The 14,134-nt window shown below is 40.3% G+C and overlaps 1 protein-coding gene across 3 annotated transcripts in view; it reads left to right on the top strand.

Moving 5' to 3' along the window:
• Positions 1–4,502: 4,502 nt before the first annotated feature.
• The window catches only part of tfdp1 (transcription factor Dp-1), a 27,259-nt gene continuing 17,627 nt past the window's right edge, over positions 4,503–14,134 (top strand). Inside the window, exons 1-3 of one of the 3 annotated variants that reach the window (XM_031895954.1) lie at positions 4,503–5,194; positions 7,062–7,138; positions 11,467–11,533. In XM_031895954.1, the coding sequence (XP_031751814.1) occupies positions 7,127–7,138; positions 11,467–11,533 (79 nt within the window). In that variant the 5' untranslated portion in view covers positions 4,503–5,194; positions 7,062–7,126. 3 annotated transcript variants of the gene reach the window in all.

The raw sequence follows: 14,134 nt of genomic DNA, 5'->3' as shown, positions 1-14,134 counted from the left end.
ATCAATAGATTGTACATAAGATTAACCACCCACACACAGCTGCCATTCCATTCCTTTGTACCAATTATCTGCAATTAACTTCTCTATTACCACTATTACCAGTCTTCTCTTTCTTTGTATGTATTTGTTTAAAAAACAAAATCAGCAGAAGAATGGAAACTATGAAAAAATTCATGGTTACTGAATAAAAGTAATAGCTTAGAACATTGCATATTCATTTTAATAGTGACACCTATTGTTGAGAAACTATAAATCTCTCTTCCCTCTTACCTGCCCACAACCCACGGACACCGGCTAGGAATGTGGCCAATGATTGCATCCTAAAACTGTGTTGACCACTAAGGGTGATGGCACACAGGTAGTCTGTCGCCCAGAGGAAGTCTCTTCTTTGGAAGACAAGAAAAAAAACCCATGCTGCAATCAGTTGAAACGGACGCTTGTAAAATATGTTTATTTTCTAAATACTCATCATTGCTTGAAAGAAAAATTGCATAATTTCACTTAATGTTTTACCAGACTAATATCTGAAATAAGTCATTTGGACTCATTTTTAGTGGGAGTACAGGAACTGGTTTTGCACGTTAACACTAAATGGCTACAGCACACCAATGCCTTTCTGTTATTGAAGCATTTTTAATGTTAATACATAAATATAAAACACTTGTCATACTTCTTATGTAAGGGTAATGTATGATGGGATTAAAATGTAGGATAACAAAAGTAGCATTTATTTTATTTCATACAAAATTACAAACATGGTAATTCAGATCTAAAATGGCTATTGCATTTTAGCTGCATTCATGCATTTGAACTCCAGTTAAATCCTACTGTATATACTTGAGTATAAGCCTAGTTTTTTAGCACCCAAAATGTGCTGAAAAAGTCACCCTCAGCTTATACTCGAGTCGGGTGCCATGGGCCCCTACAGACTAGCACCCTCTGTATTTTGTGTGCAAATTAGGCCATCGGCAACCAAACCCCCCAGTGTCCTGGCCCGCTCCTAGTCGCAATACTTCCCCTTATGTGGCCTCAGGGACTGGGTCTGCTGCCAGTTTGCCAATGCACAATGAGGGTGATGACACCACTCACGTGATGCTGGCGTTCTTCACGTTGGACACAGAGGTGCTGGCGCGTAAGGGATGGAGGGATGGCTGCTTGTTGACTTAGCAGTAGCTGCTGCATTTCCCAACCTAGGCTTATATTTGAGTCAATAAGTTTTTCCAGTTTTTTTAGGTAAAATTAGGTACCTCGGCTTATACTTGAGTATATACGGTATATACAGTGGAGGAAATAATTATTTGACCCCTCACTGATTTTGTAAGTTTGTCCAATGACAAAGAAATGAAAAGTCTCAGAACAGTATCATTTCAATGGTAGGTTTATTTTAACAGTGGCAGATAGCACATCAAAAGGAAAATCGAAAAAATAACTTTAAATAAAAGATAGCAACTGATTTGCATTTCATTGAGTGAAATAAGTTTTTGAACCCCTACCAACCATTAAGAGTTCTGGCTCCCACAGAGTGGTTAGACACTTCTACTCAATTAGTCAACCTCATTAAGGACACCTGTCTTAACTAGTCACCTGTATAAAAGACACCTATCCACAGAATCAATCAATCAAGCAGACTCCAAACTCTCCAACATGGGAAAGACCAAAGAGCTGTCCAAGGATGTCAGAGACAAAATTGTAGACCTGCACAAGGCTGGAATGGGCTACAAAACCATTAGCAAGAAGCTGGGAGAGAAGGTGACAACTGTTGGTGCGATTGTTCGAAAATGGAAGGAGCACAAAATGACCATCAATCGACCTCGCTCTGGGGCTCCACGCAAGATCTCACCTCGTGGGGTGTCAATGATTCTGAGAAAGGTGAAAAAGCATCCTAGAACTACACGGGAGGAGTTAGTTAATGACCTCAAATTAGCAGGGACCACAGTCACCAAGAAAACCATTGGAAACACATTACACCGCAATGGATTAAAATCCTGCAGGGCTCGCAAGGTCCCCCTGCTCAAGAAGGCACATGTGCAGGCCTGTCTGAAGTTTGCCAATGAACACCTGAATGATTCTGTGAGTGACTGGGAGAAGGTGCTGTGGTCTGATGAGACCAAAATAGAGCTCTTTGGCATTAACTCAACTCGCTGTGTTTGGAGGAAGAAAAATGCTGCCTATGACCCCCAAAACACCGTCCCCACCATCAAGCATGGGGGTGGAAACATTTTGCTTTGGGGGTGTTTTTCTGCTAAGGGCACAGGACAACTTATTCGCATTAACGGGAAAATGGACGGAGCCATGTATCGTGAAATCCTGAACGACAACCTCCTTCCCTCTGCCAGGAAACTGAAAATGGGTCGTGGATGGGTGTTCCAGCACGACAATGACCCAAAACATACAGCAAAGGCAACAAAGGAGTGGCTCAAGAAGAAGCACATTAAGGTCATGGAGTGGCCTAGTCAGTCTCCGGACCTTAATCCAATAGAAAACCTATGGAGGGAGCTCAAGCTCAGAGTTGCACAGAGACAGCCTCGAAACCTTAGGGATTTAGAGATGATCTGCAAAGAGGAGTGGACCAACATTCCTCCTAAAATGTGCGCAAACTTGGTCATCAATTACAAGAAACGTTTGACCTCTGTGCTTGCAAACAAGGGTTTTTCCACTAAGTATTAAGTCTTTTTTTGTTAGAGGGTTCAAAAACTTATTTCACTCAATGAAATGCAAATCAGTTGCTATCTTTTATTTAAAGTTATTTTTTCGATTTTCCTTTTGATGTGCTATCTGCCACTGTTAAAATAAACCTACCATTGAAATGATACTGTTCTGAGACTTTTCATTTCTTTGTCATTGGACAAACTTACAAAATCAGTGAGGGGTCAAATAATTATTTCCTCCACTGTAGGTGCAGGAACTCAGAAAGAAACTCAGCTACCTGAATGCAGAGCCCATCCTAATCTCTCTTAGCTGCAAATTATAGGTCTCCTTTTATAGAATTTAATTGGCAGTTAAAATCATCTTAAGTAAACCTAAAAGAACCTCACCTGATCCCCTTTGTATAAACATCAACACTTTACCATTCCATATTCAAGTTAACAGAGCTTATCTTTTCCAAAAAGTGATTATTGTCCCACATTTCTCAGTTCCCTTTTTGCACCAAAGATCTTATCCAACAAAGTCATAAGGCATGACACTCAATCAGTCTCTGCTAAAATTGGATGTTCAGGAGGTCACACAAGATCCTTGTAAATCTTGGCCAGCATGTATAGCACAGGAATAATGGGTTTCTCCACATACAGGTAATTTAATGTCAATTAAATGTACCTTGGATAGATTGCATACTATATATCCTTCTTCTCAGACCTCTGCTCCCAGTCCTGACACCCTCCATTGTGCCTTGCTCCTTCATATCTCTAACTGTCCCTCCTATATCCAAAAACATTTTCCCATTGACTGGAACTCAGCAACACTGCCTTTATTCTTTGTGTGTTGGGAGCTGCAAACACTTCAGTGGACCCTGCACTGTCCCCTTTGTCATAGTTACTGTGTGCCCATTTACACATAGCCATGCTCAAATGTGTTTTGAGTGCCTCTCACTTAGACACCTCAGTCATGCAGCAGTGAATTGGCATTGTGACGACACTGCAGAAGCTGTAAAGAACCTTGTCCTGCCTGACTTTTTTTAAGGTAGTCTGTATAGTAACAACTTGCGAAAAACACACCACAAAGTAGAAGTCGTAGAGCAGTTGTTCACTTCAAAAAGGTTTCATTTTATTTAAATTTCTTTATACAATCATTTTAATAGCCTGATGTTTTTTCTGCCTTTATCACAGGCCAATCAGCAAACTGTGATCTTGAGGTGCTATATGGCTGTGCTGTACAAAAATCTTGCTTGAAACCAACATAGACTAGCTAACCAATTGATCTGGCGCATTAGGGGTGTTCAGGGGTTAAATGAAGGTTTTCCTTGATTCGGATTAACCCAAAGCCCTTGAAATATTGATGCTAACCATATCTAATATTAAAGAAGGTCTCTGTGTGAGTCTAGTCCTGATTTAACAATTCTTGAATTTCAACTGGAGGTCAAAATCCACAATTCAAACTACATGTCTAGAACTCAAATACTCAAGAACATACTGTATACTCAGAATAAAGTACTCAGGTTAGGTTTTAGGTTGGATATAGAGGTTTTTGGCAAGCAAGTACCATTTAACCAAAACAGATGAAGGTTCATCCATCAGTTAAAGGGGTGGTTCACCTTTAAGTTAACATTTAGTATGTCATGTAATGGCCAATTCTAAGTAACTTTTTAAGAAATCTTCTTTATTTATAGTTTTTTAATTATTTGCCTCCTTCATCTGACTCTTTCTAGCTTTTAAATGGGGGTCACTGACCCCAGCAACTATAGCTCTACAAAGCAACAATTTTATTTTAGTTACTTTCCAACTTAGGTCCTCTCCTGTTCATATATCAGTCTCATATTCAAACCACTCCCTGGTTGCTAAGGTAATATGGTTCCAAACAACCAGATAGCTGCTTTATGTTCTAACTGGAGAGCTGCTGAACAAAAAGTAAAATAACTAAAAAAAAAAAAAAAAAAAACTACAAATGAAAAGTGGAGACCAACTGAAAATTGTCTCGGAATATTACTTTATACATCATACTAAGGTGAATTTGGTTAAATATGTTGCTGCAGTCCAGAAATTTAGTAAAACAACAAAACATGCTTCCCGTGCAAAATACATCTTTCTAATTAGCAGGCTGAGAACCTATGTAGGCATTATAACAAATTGGTCAAAATCATTCAATCAAGTTAACAAAAACAGTGGCAGGTACTTTCCATCAACTAAAGGTCATAAATAATCATAACTGTAGACGCTGTTTTCCATTTACTTCCTTGTCAAAATGAGAGCAAATTACAAACAGCTCAGAATGTGACCAGAATGAACCTACCGCTACTTACTCCCACCTTCCCCTGGGTAACGCCGGGTTACGCCGACTCGTCACTCCCCCAGGGCGGCACGCAAAGCGTCCCTGAGCACGTGTAGCCGTGACGCCAATCTCGCGTGAGGAGACATGTGGCGTCAGGGTTTCCATTTCCCAGAGCAAAGCAGCAGCCGCCGCCGCCAACATCAGTTACCCCTTTCCCTCCATTTGAATCTAGCGCTCAATAGCAGCTAATCCACCGCAGGGCGGTCACATGGTAGGGTCACGTGATCGTGATGTCATCAAGGTCCTTTCCTAGGATAGGAACTAGACGCTACCTTTTTATAAGACAGGAGGCTAGGCGCCTGCAGTTAGCAGATTTTCTGGAGGTGTAAGTAGCGATCTGTGAGTGCGGGCTGTGTTAGGGAAATCGGGACTGTGGGCAGCATGCACTTACTTGGATTAGCGGGCCCCCTGCTGTCAGCGAGCTGCACACTTCCAAAGGGAGGGCGGGAGTTAGGGTGCCTGCATGTTCTTTCTCATACACAGCTTTCCCTAGTGCTCGTTTTGTCACATAAGTTTTAGCGCTGTATAGGAATTGGATGGGGGGGGTGTGAAGTTTGAGATCCCCCCCCCCCAGCCTATCCAATCTACATCGGCTTTATGGAGACTTGGGCTTTGGTGCCAAAACCAGCATATAGAAAGCTGTGTAGGGGAAAGAACATGAAGGCACCCGAGCTCTCGCCCTCCCTTCCTTAGTGTGCAGCTCACTGACAGCTGGGGGCTTGCTAAGTGCAGCGCCGCCACCCCTCCCCCCTTAAACCCAAAACTCACCGCCCCCCCCCCCCTGGCGGCCTTAGCTTGGGGGGGTGACAGGCTGTAGGTTTTGGGCTGCTATATGAGTTCGGGCAGTATTAATGACAGTCAGGGCCTATGTGGGTGCCCTAGTGTTTTAGTTTCCGGTTAGATTTGGCATTTAGACCTCCTTTTCCGTGCATGGTAATGTAAGGCTTTAATTGGGTAGGGGGACTAGCCCACCCTCTAGGAAAGGGACTAGTATCAGTTTGGAAGGCACTCATTTTTATACAACCTTGTGACATATAGTGTATAGCATATTTGATTTGATCCTTTTGGGGGCTTCCTCCCCCTCCTACTGTGTGTTTGTCTGTGCTGCTACTGCACATGTGCCTTGTATTTTTCCATTAGTCTTAATTCTTCCACCCTCTCATGCCTGGCTGTGTACAGTCCTTTTCTTGAGCCCTTGGCATATTTTTAAGAGGGGGAGTGGAATATGAACAAGGCGGCTAGCGACCTGGTGTGACCCGACTGCTGCATGAATAGTCAACAAGAAGCCAGGGGTTGATTGTGTTCAAGCTTCTCATAACCCCCTCCCCATGGTTAACGATAAACATATTTCAAACTGGGGACAGGCTGAAGTTATTTGTAGCAATGGGATGTAAAACTAGGGGTATAAAAGCAAATCTAGATGCTTCAGAGTATAGAGGGCCCACCGGTGCCCAGTTTCAATATGTATGTTAAAAAGGTCATATGTTATGTTTTTGTTATGGGGCCCAGTAAATAATTGAAAACATTTTGGGTTATCCCAGAAATGCGGTTGTGCCTGCCACATTGATTTACCTTTATCTAAAGCGTATCTCATATTTGGTTGTCTTCCCAACAATATATATTATGTTGAAATTGGGCTATGCCTTGTGATTGGCAATGTTTTGGCTTTCAATTCACAGTGGTAATATCACTAGATCTTTTAAGCTGTACGGTTTTCATTGTGGTTCTCCAACCTGTTGCTCTTGAGCTTTAATTGCAGAGAACCCAAGCATCAAGCTAATACAGTGTTTAGGATGTGTTCAGTAAATAACCTTGACAGAGATTTGATTTTGTTGAAACTCTGGAATTGCCCGCGTGTACAAAATCCAGCTTTTATTTTACTCCCGTTGTTAAACCACTGAGAGTTCACATGAAGAAGAGTTGTATTTTTTTTTGCTCTTGATATGTTAAGATCTGTGGACATTATTATTATTAACATGTGTTTAGACAGTGCCAACATATTTGCAGCACTGTTCTTTTTTGCATCCTCTTTTGTGATTAATACATTTCAAATTACGGTTTAATTTGTTTTATTTTAGGTCGTATTTGTCTTGTGTGTTTGGTGACCTAAGAACTGCCACCCTGACTTCTAGGATCTGGTAACATGGCAAAAGATGTAAGTAATTACAGAAAGTTTTGTATTCTTCTTTAATAAATTACAACATGCAAAAATAAAACTCTTCTGTAATATAACTATCATATTTATCTGTCTGCTTATCTCTGACTTTAAACTTATTCTATATGACATCCTATGTGGCCATTCTTTCAGCTGACTTCACCTGAGATGCCTACTCACACCTGTAATGTGTGTTGGCCATGTCATTTAGACAGGGAATTTGAATTTGCTGCACCACATGTTGGGTGAAGGTAAAGTGTGGATACTCTGTTCTGCCCTTGAGGATAAGGAGATACAGGCGTTTACTGTCAGGCCTGCTGAGCAACTGTATACATGGCACCAAGATGGTTGAAGTTCAGGGTTTCCTTAGTGTGTTGCATCTACTTACGCGTTTGGGCTGTATGTAGTCAGCTGCATGATAACACTGTTATTGATTTCATGAGCAAATTCAGTAAAAAAAAGGTTTGGGGGGAAAACTTCAGTGTGGGTTAAAACATCATAATTTCTATTCATTTTTGCATGTTGTAATTGTGTTCTCTCATATCTTTAAGTGAGAGAATTTATTCTTGTTATGTCATAACTAGTGCTTTAATCAAAGCAGCACAAAAGGGCACATTAATATGCTTTTTACTTAATATGAAAAGTACTTGTTTTTGACATTATAGGTACACTACACTAACCACTATCCCTACCTTGAGGTGGGTCATATACTGCTGATCTGTTTGTTTGATCCTTAGGCCAAGTGATCAGAACATAACAATGGGGATAAATACAGCTCTGAAAAGAGCTGCATCAACAAGCTCATGTGGTCCTTGCCTTGATGGGATTTTTAAACCTGCCCGGTATCTGGCTGATTTTCAAACAGATATTGGTTAGGTAGGCCTGTCCCTTGTTAGCAGAAAACTACATTGGTCCAGGAAATGTCTGAAGAGGCTCTTTCTTTTTGTTTGTGTATTTATATGGACCATGACATTTTGTCCTAAAACAATAATCTGCATCTTTTACCTTTTTAATCTGTTTTTAAGAAAGACCCGTTTTGCTGGACTATACAGTGTGTGTGTTTTTTTTTTTTTATTTTGTCTTACAGACCCACTAAACCATTTCTGGTTCTGTAATGGAAATATATCATAAAGAAAAATTTACATTTGCAACTCTGCTTTTAAAGGGGTAGTTAACCTTTTAAATAACTTTTAGTATGATGTGGACAATTCTGAGACCGTTTACAATCTGTCTTCATCTTTTTTTTTTTTTTTTTTTTTTGTGGTTTCTCAGTAGCTTCCCTTTTTACCTCTACCATTGGCACATACTGTATCGAAAAACACTTGCCCCTGACTTATTTTGAGGGCTGTTATTTTGACTAGGAAACACTGCAGGTCACCTGGATCCCAGCAGTATCACTTTAAATACATACTAGCATCACTTCATGAATGAGAGGCCTAACCATTTGTATGATTAGCTGATACTGATACTGAAGTCATTGGTCAGCCCACTTAACTCCAGTGCAGTCAGAGGTTGATTGACCAGTTGCATGAGAGAATATTGGACGAGCCTGTTGATTTTCTGCTGGTTTTCTTCTGCATGGATGATTTGTTAGGGATTTCCTCATTGTTTAGTTGTGCATTTAATCAAAACTGTAAATTGATACGGTTTACTCCTTAGCAACCAATGTGTGTATGCTTTGTCTGTTAATAAAATAGTTATTGTTAATTTCATTCAAGGAGTCTTTGCCAATGGGTACTTCATGCATTTATCACAAAGTTTGCTAACACTTAGATCTTATTGCTGAACTACACGGGAGAATTTGATATATTTTGTGGTTCAGACTCAGGATCATGTCACAAATGCAACCGCAAGAGAGCTTACAGGATGCTACAAAATGTAATCCTCTACACTTTGCAAACTCACAGTGGGGGTCATTTATCAATAATGGGCAAAATTGCCCATGGGCAGTAACCCTTGGCAACCAATCAAAGTGTTGCATTCATTGTTCTACCTGCACCTCACTGGAAAAAGCAACTTGCTGATTGGTTGCTATGGGTTACTGCCCATGTGCAAATTTGCCCAGTGTTGATAAATGAGCCCCAGTGGGTTTAAAGTGGAAGAAGTGCAGCGATTTCTATACATTTCCTCTAACAGTCTTTTATAACAAAGACAATCTTTGACTTTACCGAAATTGCGAAGGTTTTTCTGCTCAAAAGCCAGCGTAAGTTAGCCCCTGGGTTCTGCTGGACCAAAGAAAGACACTTGCTTATTGTGCGCGTGCATGTGTGACAACATGGCTACCTGCACCGGGCTTCCCCCCAGTGCGGGTAGCCTAGCACTGGTGGGGGGGTTCCTAATATTTTCAAGAAGAACTATTGTTTACTCTAACCAGAGTGCTGCCTCTTTTAGCATCTCATGTGGAAACAATTTGGGGTTGAAAGGCACTCTTTAAAGGAAAACTGTACCCCCAAACAATGTTGGTCTCTATAGAAATATTTCATTAAACCGTTAATATGCAAAACCCTGCTTCATCTAAATAAACCATATTCATAAAAAAAAAGATTTTTTTTTTTTTAGTAGTATGTGCCACTGAGTAATTTCCATTTTAAGTTATAAGGCCCTGGGATTGTATGATTCATGGTACACACAAACAAACCAAGGGCACACATACATGTTAGGTTACATCAAATGGCCAACATTCTGTCTTTTACTCCCCACACTTCTTCCTGTTACAGTTAGAGCTCCAGTATTTCTGGTCAGGTGATCTCGGAGGGAGCACACAGCCCATCACAAAATGGTGAATGATGTAAAAGGGAAATATATCATAATATTTTCCAGTTTGGTACAGACCAATTAATATTATATAACTTTTGGGATTCATTTTGAGCATATAGTATTCCTTTTAAAAGAGAGGGAAGTCACAATGACTAAACTTCACTTACCTGATGCTCTGGGTAGTGCTCCGGTCAGCAGAAAACTGCCCTGCCCAAGGTTCTTCGTAGCAAGCACCATGGAACTTTTTGATTGTTGTCTTCTTTTTTTTAATGTCATGTGACTTTAAAGCTCTGGACAACTGAATGCAAGTATTTTATATTAAAAAATGAAACAATACTGTTGTTTTTCTCAAATTTAAATATACAGAACTGTTGGGTTTGGTACATCCCTAGTTTTGACTTGTGTTGTTAGGGCTGTTTGGAATAGTTTAGCTTTTGCTACTGGGCAACAGGGGTGGCACTAGGAAGGCCTGCAAATATCTTTGCCACAACAATCATCTGCCAAGGCTTCTTTTAGACCAGGGATCCCCAACCCTATTTACCAGTGAGCCACAATCAAATGTAAAGAGAGTTGGGGAGCAACGCAAGCATAAAAATTGTTCCTGGGGTGCCAAATGAGGGCTGATACTGGTTATTTGATAGCCCCCATATGGTCTGGCAGCCTACAGGAGGTTCTGTTTGGCAGTACACCTGGTTCTTGTTCAACTAAAACTTGCCTCCAAGCCAGGAATTCAAAAGTAAGCACCAGCTTGGAGGCTAATTGGAGCAACATTTAAGGGATTGGTGAGCAGCATGTTGTTCGTGAGCCACTAGTTGGGGGACCGCTGGCGCCTGGCCTTAGCAACAAAAGTTTAGATCGCAAGTACAGTTGCAGTTCTTGCTGAATACAATGTTAGGGTCTAAAACAGTGGTCCCCAACAAGTGGATCACAAGCAACATGCTGCTCACCAACCCCTTAAATGTTGCTCCAATTGGCCTACGTACGTACGCATTCACGCAGCACTTCCACATCCCCGGCTTGATCATGGGCCAACAGAAATCCACGGGGGATCGACTGGTGGACCACGATCGACGTATTGGCCACCCCTGTGTTAGAAGGTCCTGTTTTTTAGCAACTTGTCAGTAAAGGTGATACACGCACCAATATTATCGCACAAAATGAAGTTTCATATGATAATAGGTTCATGTATAGTGGGAGAAGAGGTGACTGGTATCTGTATTGGATATTGGTCATCTCGCTGATTGGGCAGGACTAAACCGCGTTAATGCTGAATCATCAGATAGGGGTATGGTAGGGGTCAGATTTTACCTGCATATCTGAAGATTCAGCTCTTAACATTAGTAGAGTGGACGAACAATCTTTCTAACGACCAAAGGTTGGTTGTGGGAAAGATGGTAATTGTACCACCTTTTAGTCTTTTGGTTATTTCAGTTTACATAATTTTAAGTTAATGGTCTGTTTTAAAATGTGAATTTTACACTGATCCCACAGTTCATATTCATTTTTACCTTTATTAATATATTTCCTATTATTAACAAGGCATCTCATTACCTTTGGCTTTATTTAAACAGGTTGGTCTTATAGAAGCAAATGGAGAACTTAAGGTTTTTGTAGACCAGAATCTTAGCCCTGAGAAAGGTAAGATTTGTTAATGTCTCCCCCTCTTTGTTTCCATGCTTGCTTCTGGGGATTAACTGTATGTTAGAAACACTAAAAAAAGGCCCATTGCAATTATCTTGTACACCAACCTACATATTGTGCTATTTATAAGGGGCTTCCACATGCTTACCATCTGTCCAGCATTTTGTAGCAAAATTATTTTGCATACACCAGAAACCTGCACTGTTGGGTGCTGCCTGTGGAGTCTCATCCTGGGAGCAGCAATGAAGGTAGGCCCGAATAAATAGGGAATCGTAACAAGTTTGGATACCACTGTGGAAAGCATGTGTAGTAATGTGATCTGATAAAATTATCTTTTTAATATTTGGGGAATCAAACAGAAAACATCTTTTTTTTTTTTTTTTTTTTTTTTTTCTCTTCTTTTAAAGGGCACTTCATTTTATTAATTGTATGAGCATTTTTTTTTTTTGCAACAAAACGTGGTGGTATCTGCCTAAAAACACAAGACTTTGCATTTTTGGCGGATATCTGCTACATGTGCCTGCACCCAGGCATTTTCCATGCTTTCGAGTGCAGGCATAGGTAGGAGGATTTTACAGTAGCAGGGCCTATTCTTGGAAAGCGTTTTTTGGTTTGCCAAGAATACGCTCCTTCTGACAATAGCCTATGGTTCTATACATAACCTACATACGTGGGGTTGACTGCAGCTATTGTGTAATTGAATGTTAGACTACAAAACAGGTATTTATGCGTTGTACATCAAAACTGCTAGTCACCTGGGGATAGGGTTGCCTGTGTATGCATCATGATGGGGTCTATTTATCTTTTTTTTTTTTTTTCAAAACCTGCTGTATTTAAGTATACACTATTTTGGTAACAGTTGACATGTAACTAGTTTTAATATTTTACATGTTTATGATCTGTTAAGTAAAAATACATCTTCCAGGATGCTCCTAGCTCAGCCATACATTATCACAGTGTTATTTTTAATCATTGCCTGCTTCACTGGTCTGTGCAATGCAAGTTAATAGATTCAGTTTGACTTGGAGATTTAATGGGGTAGCTTTGTGGGCTCTGTAAACTGGCAGGCGGCCAGATGATTGACTGTGTGTTGACTCTTATGCACTTTGGACAAAAATATAGAAAAATGTTATTTATGGGTTAATTATTAACAAAAAAAATGCAACTGCATATATGTTTAACTGTGCTGCTAAGCATGCCCATCTTCTATTGCTATGGTACAATTCTGTAGTAACCTTTCAAGACTGTAGCTGTGCATAGCATACCATATAAGGGACTGGACAGAGCAGTACAGGGTGATAAGTCCTAATGTATGTAGTAACTCACTAATAAATTAAAGAAACCATGGAACTCTTAAGTAACTGACATTTCAAATACAATTTCTATTTTTAATTGGATCTTGTTTCTATAAACTTTTTTTTTTATTGACATAAAAAGTGAATGTGTTGTATGCTGCTAAATTGAAAAAAGAAATTGAAGCTACTCCATGTTTGGTTCTTGTGAGGTAGAAAATTTACCTGTTTACCCAAGAGTACAAATAAATAAATATATATATATATATAATTTTTTTTTTTTTTTTTTTTAAATTTAAACAATATGGAAATGTATGTTTAACAGAAGCCCTATTTAATTCTCATTGAACAAGAGGTATACTACCATTCCAAAACTGTAGTGATTAAAATGCTTTGCCTTGGGCTCTGATTACATTGTTTAAAGAACAAGGAAAGGCTAAGTCACTTGGGGGTGCCAAAATGTTAGGCACCCCCAAGTTACTTTAATCGCTTACCTTGTACCCCAGGCTGGTGCCCCTGTTAGGAGAAAACCACACCAGCCCGGGGCACCTGTAGCGAGCGCTTCCTCCTTCCTTCCTGACAGGCGCATGCACATTAGAGTGAAAAGCCGACTTCTCTGTTAAAGTTCAGTTTTTCACTCTACTGCGCGAGCGAAGCAGGAAGGAGGAAGCGCTGCAGCTACCCCGGACTGGTGCTGTTCTCTCAGAACAGGGGCACCAGCCCAGGGTAAAAGGTAGGCAATTTAAGTCACTTGGGGGTGTCTAACATTTTGGCGCCCCCAAGTGACTTTGGCTTTCCTTCTCCTTTAAAGGAGAATGCAAGTCAAAATTTAAAAAGCATACTGCCTAATAGTCCTCCTATTGTTAAGTAAAAACGCCACACTTTTGGCTCACCTAATCAAATATTTACTCACTCACACTTACTTCACATTTTATAGAACAGGCAGCCATCTCTAAAAAGGTATTCTCCCTTCCTTTCTCTCCTTGCTTCATACTGCACATGTGTTTCATTTCCTTCCCCCCCTCCCCTCTGCCAGATCCGCTTCTGATTGGCTGGTGGGCATGTGTAGCTCAGAACAGGAGACAGCATCAAGTTACACACATGCTCAGAGAATAGGAAGGCTGCCGCTGGCAGCCTACAGGAAGGGAAGAGAGATTTCAGTGATTTCACTGTAGTCTTCACACTGCTGTAGGCTGCCAGCACCATATCTCAGAGAAGCAAGCAGAGATCTGGGAATTTAGATATGTATTAAGTACTTAAAAAGAATGCCTTTGGACTTTTAATTTATATTAACTTTTCATTGTCC

This window comes from Xenopus tropicalis, chromosome 2, assembly GCF_000004195.4.
Source record: "Xenopus tropicalis strain Nigerian chromosome 2, UCB_Xtro_10.0, whole genome shotgun sequence".
NCBI classification, from domain to species: domain Eukaryota; kingdom Metazoa; phylum Chordata; class Amphibia; order Anura; family Pipidae; genus Xenopus; species Xenopus tropicalis.
The sequence above is the reverse complement of the archived record's forward strand: the minus strand, read 5'-3'. Positions and strand labels throughout refer to the sequence as shown.